At 39.3% G+C, this 7,828-nt stretch overlaps 1 protein-coding gene across 1 annotated transcript in view; it reads left to right on the top strand.

Annotated features, from left to right (window-relative positions):
• Nucleotides 1-7,340, top strand: part of LOC107755592 (ras and EF-hand domain-containing protein homolog) — a 36,490-nt gene extending 29,150 nt beyond the window's left edge. Inside the window, exons 16-18 of the mRNA XM_016572482.1 lie at nucleotides 5,419-5,538; nucleotides 5,917-5,993; nucleotides 6,810-7,340. Of these exons, the coding sequence (XP_016427968.1) occupies nucleotides 5,419-5,538; nucleotides 5,917-5,993; nucleotides 6,810-6,915 (303 nt within the window). The 3' untranslated portion in view covers nucleotides 6,916-7,340. The remainder of the gene's footprint in view (nucleotides 1-5,418; nucleotides 5,539-5,916; nucleotides 5,994-6,809) is intronic.
• Nucleotides 7,341-7,828: the final 488 nt, after the last annotated feature.

The following is a 7,828-nucleotide window of genomic DNA, read 5'->3' as shown; positions in this document are numbered from 1 at the left end:
ACATCAAAACCTAAAATAAAACTCCAGAAAGGTGTACAATATGTGACCTTTAAGTTCAATATTTTATGTACACATTTTAGAATTAGTCTGATTCAAAGGAGAATCAGAAGGCTGAATCCTGACTGACAGAGGAGGAGTTGGGGATGGAGGAGGGTAATTAGCTATTGAGCAATGCGAAAACTACTGATAATACTGAGGGACCTTATATATGAATGCTTAGATAGGTGTCGTATTCCCATAGGTAGATGGGGATCAGCTGAGAGTCAGCTGATGCGAGCTTGACTAACGTGACCTGCCAGAACTAACGCTACGCTAGATATTCTGTGCCTGCATGAAAGGAAATAACTCTCCAGACCAGCAGGTGGCAGAAGTCTGTATTCATCATTCAAAAAGGGAAACCGAAACTAACCGTTATTTTCTCTTTTTTTTCTTTTTTCATTTATTAAATAATTTTGAAAATGCCTATTTTGAGTGGAAGCAGAAACAGGCTGTTTTCGTCTCTTTAAATGCAAATGAGCTGCTGCTCCCCGCCCCCTTTTCTGGAATAGAGCTGTGCCTTTACAGCTCATACCTCTGATACTCTGCTAAAAAAACATCTGTTTGGTTTTGATTATCATGTCTTTAAAGCCACATCAGTTTAAACTTCTGATATAGGGTTTTCTGAATACACACAGAAGAAGTGTGAGTACTAAACTAAGCTCTCTTTCATGTCTAATTGTGCTTAAACTGTCAAATACACAGAAGTTTATGTTTAAAACACACATAAGTTACAAAAACACAGTCGGTTATGCCTGTGAAGGTAAACAGCTGGGAAAGAAATCGCTTGTTTATATTAGATCTGCGTATTAAGAGATAGCAGTGTAATATACAGTACCTATACTGCTGTCTAAGCTGTTAATATGAGTCAAACAAAAAATAAAAACTGAAAATCACTCACTGCTCTTGAATGAATCATTTCTGTAGCTCTAATAAGAATACATTTCTTATTTGAATGCTGCTTTTAAATGCTCTAGCGTGAAGATAAACATGGCGGATTGTGTGCGGCTCACTGAGGGCGGGGTCTCTGCTAATACAGCAGTGCCCGTCAACAGTCGTGGGTGGGGCTTGTAAAATGTCACATTTTACAGATTCTGATTTATGGGGATTAAAAGAAAGGAACGGGTGGATTTTTATCATTATAGGGTGGTTGTGTACACACTGCCAACACACATTTATGTTCAAACAACATGTAAAAGTGAATTTTGCATAATAGGTGCCCTTTAAATCTTCTTTCTTCCCCATTCTGATGCTCTATTTGACCGATTGTCTTGAACCATGGCTGCATGCCTAAATCCATTGAGTTTCTGCTATGATTGGCTGATTAGATATTTGCCTTTACAAGCAGTTGAACAGGTGTATCTAATAAAGTGGTTGATGAGTTCCATCATGAACCTCTAGGGGCACAGTTGTACAGTTGACAAAATGTTGACAAAACAGTGACAAAATGTCTTTGTGCTTTTAAACAGTGTCTTAAAATAATGTTCTGAACCAGTACTGCGACCTTGTAAAGTGCAAAAAAACCCTCAAGGTGCATGTGCAAGCTGAGCATATGAATTAATGAATTCACATCACATGCACTTTATGAATACCCTTGTGTGTGCGTAAAAACAAAAGTGTATTTTGGTCTAAAGGTTGACTGCGCGGGTGTCTCTTTTATAGGTTTCGGAGCATTGCTAAGTCTTACTTCAGGAGGGCCGATGGAGTTCTCCTACTCTATGACGTCACGTGTGAGAAGAGCTTTCTGAATGTGCGTGAATGGGTCGATATCATTGAGGTATTTCCTACACAAAAAGAGTCATAATTCAGTTATGCAGACTTGACCATTATCTAATCTCTCTATGAATTAAATGGGCCATTTGTACCTGGTGCTACTATACCCTTAAGACTGTCGCTCAGCTGGACAGGCCTAGTTGCTGAACAGTCTTACAGTTTTTCTCAATTGTTAACACACTATAACTGATTCGTTTGGCACAATTTTCCAAACCATTCATACAGTTCCTGAAACAAAGACACGTTTCTCAAAACTTTTAACACATTTCACCTGTTTTCACACACGCTCCAATTTGCTCCGTGTTTTCAGCTAAACTCTACACAAGAACGGCATCATTTTGCACAGGTTTAACCATGTTCTCATTTAGAAAACACAAACTCACAATATAACTACCTCAAGAATCACAAAATGAACACAGATAGCATACATTTATCCATGTGTGAACATTAAGTAGCAAAACTGATGACAGACCAGTCAGAATCTCAGGATGATATAAAAAGGAGCACAGGTGATTATGTGATTTGGAAAATTAATCCTACTAGTGGGAGACAAAGAGGAAGAGGAGGGGAAAGAAAACTGAAGGGGACAGGGTCAAAGGACATTTATTCCTGATGAAATACACAGCACTATCGTTGATCATGTTCTTGTGCATGAGGACAGCTGGCCTACAGGCTCATCGACTACAGGCTTTCAATACTACTTACAGTTAAAATATAATGACAGAACAGTAGCAGTACTTCAGATGAGAGAACATTTACTTTTTTTTATATAGTTTTGAGTGGAGAGCTTAATTTTGTCCTGAAAATAGGAAGTATGGGGAATTGGGTGAGAAGTTATGGATTTGTGTTTAGAGTTTCGAGAAAAGGAATCACCATTTCAAGAAATGTGTCTTAAGCAATCGAGAAAAACTGTAAAATATAATGACAGAACAGTAGCAGTACTTCAGATGAGAGAACTTTTACTTTTTATATATATATGTACAGTAAATACTGAAGAACAAGTTGTGCACCCTCAAACTCATAACTGCTGAAGTGATTTGTAGCCAAGTACAGTACTTCTTACATGTACTGTATTTTTGCAGAACTAAGAGATGTCTCTATATTCTGTTGTGTTCCTGTGCAATTCTTTGGTATTTGACCTTTTCCTTTCTAGTGCTTTTCATCTACTGTACTGTAAGATCTCTTTACAGCAGTGTAATGAAAATAATATTTTCTTACTGTAAAGCTTATTGTTGAATTTCACTGTATCTGCTATATTTACTGTAACATGTATCTGCTCTAATTATGTTGCATACTGTAATAGACATTGAGCTGTAAAATGATACCTGATTGCCAAAAGAAGGTTTTTGCAACAGTGTTATGAATTGATCTCATTAGTGTGTAAGACTATGTTGTTGTGTGTGTGTTTCTGAGGGCTTGAGATGGAAACTTTCTTTTCCATCTCCGCTTCCCTCATTTCCGTGATGGCTCTGAACAGAAGGGGTATGAGACGCCTCTCCCCTCAAAGAGGCATCTTTGCATTCCTCACCCCCGGGATGGATGCTGACAAGACAGTCTTCCTCAACTCCCCAGTATTCCTCACAGGTTGCAAGCCATGCGCCACTTCCTGTCATATCGGTCTAGCTCGGCTGCTGTTTCAAATCCCCAGAGGGCCTCATTAACTCAGCAGCCTGCCAAGCCAACATCAGTGACTGCTCAGGTTCGACCTGAAGCAGAGCCTGAGTTCAGACAGTGTTTCTGTAGCATCAAGCGTTACTACTTTCCATGAGCACCAGGGTTCCCGTCTAAGATAACGTTGGACCCTGAGTCACAGCCGAAGCACTCCTGATGCATAAGGGTTAAAGAAGGGAAGGTCGTGTCCCGCAGCGGCAAGACCTCCTTCCAAGAAAGCTTGTATATACTTCCCAACTCCCTGTCCAGATCTGGTGTTGGAGTGTTGTGTTATTGCCAATGCTAGTTTCACCACATTAGATGCACACCCACATTAGATACGCACCCACAAAATCCATTGCCATTCGGCTCCTGGTCCATGAAGGTAGCAATACTGTAGCGGAGGCCATCACTCTGTTAGCTCTCCCCTCCTTGGAGGACAAGCAGGGAGCTAACTTAATTTGCCAGGTGCAGGCCCTCAGGACTTAATATGGAGTGCTTTAGCCAATTGTGGCAGTCAGAGCAATATGTGCTTCGGAGGCCGCTCTAAAGGGATGCTAGTTACGAAGCAGAGATTATGCCGCTGGATAGTTGATGTGATAGCCCTGGCTTACGCCTCAGTGGGATCTGAGTGCCCTATTGGAGTGAAAGCCCACTCCACTAGGGGGATGGCCTCCTCTTGGGCTCAGTCCAGCAGAGTTTCCAGTGGGGATATTTGCGAAGCAGCTGGCTGGTCGTCATCGCTGTCTACCTTTGCTAGGTTTTATAACCTCGACGTCCCTGTCCTTCAGGCATGGATCTCGTCCACTTAATTGTCTTGCATCCCTAGCAAGTGGTCTAGACTGTTTTGAATGAGTGCTCCGACTGGTGGCCTGAGTCTCACTAGTTAACCTATGTTTCTTAGGGCCCTCATAGTGATGCCCTTGGGCTGGGCTCCGTTCTGAGCTTATTGCATGGCGCTATGGTATATCATTCCCCAAGCATGATTACACGCAACATGAGAGACCGGTTCGACAGGGAATGCTGCAGTTACTAACGTAACCTTGGTTCCTTGAGATAACGGGCGAGCATTGGGTGACATGCAGTGCTATACAGCTGCACGCAAGCTGAAGCTGACGCTTCTCAGTCGAAAGATTCTGACGAAATGGCATTCAGCGCCGACTTATATAGGAAGTCGGCTCTGCACATTTTGGCAGGCTGAAATGCCATAGGTTTGTGCAGCTGCACAAACATTAACAAATCAGGCTTCAGTATTCGGAGGAAAACTGTTTTCCCCAAGAGTGAGTCCTCATTCCCATTATCTCAGGGAACCAGGTTTATGTTAGTAACCGGAGAGTTTTCCATGATATGCCATATTAAAAGTGCTGTATGTCATTTTTTGACTGTACAAAAGCATAAAACACTATGCTTGCAGATATTTAGGAAACATGCTAAGTTTACATACTTGTATTCTAACTTGAAATGTGTGTTCCGTGTCGGAATGCCTGTTTTTGTTTTGGTCTGTGTGACCCCACCCACTGCTAATTTACCAAGTATTTCAACACCCCGGGTTGCCAGTTGCTGGAAAACACAGCATTTTGCAGCCATGGAAGCAAGCAAATGAGCTGGATCAGAGATTGCTGATTCTACCTGACCTAAATGCCTTGGCATCCATCTAAAAAACTCCATGACCAGAGGAATATTAAAACGCAGATAAATCAACTCACCAACTTACAGTATAATTGTTAATCGTGCTTGTTCCTGTTGCTTGTCCTTAATCTGGCAACCTGTGTGAGCGAGGATGAGAAACAACTCTTTCCAATATTTTGAATTTGGACTGCAATACTCATTTCAACCACTAGCTGTCAATATTACATACTGCACCTTTATAGAAACACTACAATGGGAAAAGATGCTGATATGTAGGATGTTGCTGGTTCAGTTTGAATAGATACTGATTGAGATTCTTTTCTGGTACAGGATGTGTCCCAGGATGACATTCCCATCATGCTTGTGGGGAACAAGACAGATCTGAGGAAGGAAGCTCTTCTGGATGGAGTAACTTGTATTCCAACCAGCTACGGAGAAAAACTGGCCATGGTTAGTGCCCAGGCATTATTCACTGTTATTTACTGTTGCTTTCTGTTTGTTTGGTTGATTTTCTGTTTGTTTGTTTGTTTGTTTTTTGGTGGGATTATTTACCAAGAATGTTTAATTTACAATATATAATTATAATTATATATATAATATATAATCATAATTTACTCACCCTCATGCAAACTGCAGTTTTCCATGAACAAAGACTGAAGTATTGTAGCTTCAAAAAGGCTCTAGAAGACCATTTGAATTGAACCTTCAGTTATCCAAAACATTGCCACCTGCACATGAAAGAACATGACCTCATACAGTCTTGGCTAGTTAGAGAGTGAGTTTTTTTATTAGTATAAGGGCTAAACTGTGGCTGCTGTCTGTGTTCAGACATACAGTGCCTTATTCTGTGAGACGAGTGCAAAGGATGGATCCAACATCATTGAGGCTGTTCTTCATTTAGCCCGGTAAGCTCTGCTCCCGGTTCAAAAAGAAAACACATTCTGTTTTAAATCTGGTTTACATGTTAATCAACATCTGATTTGCAAAAATAATACCAAATAATACCAATACCAAAGAAATAGACCAAATTGACTGAGAAGATTTTTGCAAAAAATTCACAATGTGATCAAAACACCAAGTATAAAATAAATAAATAAATAAATATTTTTCCCAAAAAAATTTATTTTAAACTATGATTTTTTTGTTTTGTTTTTATTTTCATGACAGTAATTTAATTTTACTGAATTAAAAAAAATGTGTAAAGCAGTGATGCAATTCATATAATAAAATACAAGCAAAATATCAAAATATTACTTTGGACACATATTCTTGATAGCAGGTTTTGTGAGATTCACCGATAAAGAGCTTTCAGATGAACTGACTGCATACAGCATCGTTTGTAATATTAAGATCAAGCACAAGAGGGCAGCAGTTTTATTGAGTTTCATAATGCCTTGATGAAGCCTTGTGAAGTGAATAAAAACATGTTCCTCTGACTGTCATGCCTTATTATGGTATGTTATGCGGCAAGTTTCCGCCTTCAGTTCACATGAGGAAACTTGGCATTTACCTTGGGCTGTTCAATTAAAATAATGTTTAAAATAATAATATTTTAATAATCTTTGGAAGCCAAAATTGGAATTGAAAATAAAATGTGATTAATTGCCCAGCCCTACTGTTACCAAATTCCCAGCATTATACTTACATATTAGCCTAATATAACACTGTGAATACTGGTGAAGGTGTCACATGTTGAATGTTTTGTCTGTCCTGCACTTCAGAGAGGTGACGAAGCACGCTGATGAGTACAAGGAGCCCGTATCAGAGGCCAAACTGTCTGGAAATCACAGCAAAAAGATGTCCAACCCTAACTGCTGCATGGGCTGATGCGTGTTGACGTCACATGACCACGCAAGACTTAACACACAGCCAATCAAATATTAACCATTCATCTATTTAGATGGGAAATACCATTTAGCGATTATCTGAGTTGTTCATTTGACTGTGCTAAGTGTCCTCAGGACTGTCTCTGATGTTGTATTTTTAAATGACGAGTTGAAGCAGATCACTGTGTGTCATGCGTTGCCTTTAGCAGCCCTCAATTTCACAGCTTCTGTATTACAGCCGATTATAAGTAGCATATGGAGTGAACAGACACTCGGGCTTACAGAGTTCTGTATGCTGCATTTTGCCTTTATTTATTACATCAAATCTTCCTTTAGCTTAGTGAAAAGGAATAATAGTTCTGTAATGTGTTACAGGATCATTGAAGTGTGTGTGTGTGTGTGTGTGGTGTGTGAAAGTTGATTGAAATAATGTGAAAAGTTTGTCAGGTAGAATGAAATGCTCTAAGAAGTGGAACTTTATGCATTTTTGGAAGAAACAAATGAAGGAATTTGTTAAATGAGAACTGGAAGTTGGAGCTTGATCCAAAGCATTTCTTTTTAGCTTGTAGCTTTATATATAAAATGATATATATATACAGTGGGTACGGAAAGTATTCAGACCCCCTTAAATTTTTCACTCTTTGTTATATTGCAGCCATTTGCTAAAATCATTTAAGTAAATTTTTTTTTCCTCATTAATGTACACACAGCACCCTTTCCCAAAGACTCATGGCTGTATTAGATCAAGAGGGTGCTTCTACTAAATACTGAGCATTTTTCAGTTTTTCTTTTTTAATAAATCTGCAAAGATGTCAACAATTCTGTGTTTTTCTGTCAATATGGGGTGCTGTGTGTTAATTAATGAGGAAAAAAAATTAACTTAAATGATTTTAGCAAATGGCTGCAATATAACA

The sequence above is a fragment of the Sinocyclocheilus rhinocerous genome, unplaced genomic scaffold (genome assembly GCF_001515625.1).
Source record: "Sinocyclocheilus rhinocerous isolate Xijiao unplaced genomic scaffold, SAMN03320098_v1.1 scaffold652, whole genome shotgun sequence".
Classification (NCBI taxonomy): domain Eukaryota; kingdom Metazoa; phylum Chordata; class Actinopteri; order Cypriniformes; family Cyprinidae; genus Sinocyclocheilus; species Sinocyclocheilus rhinocerous.
Note: the sequence above shows the minus strand (reverse complement) of the source record. Positions and strands in the feature narration are given on the sequence as shown.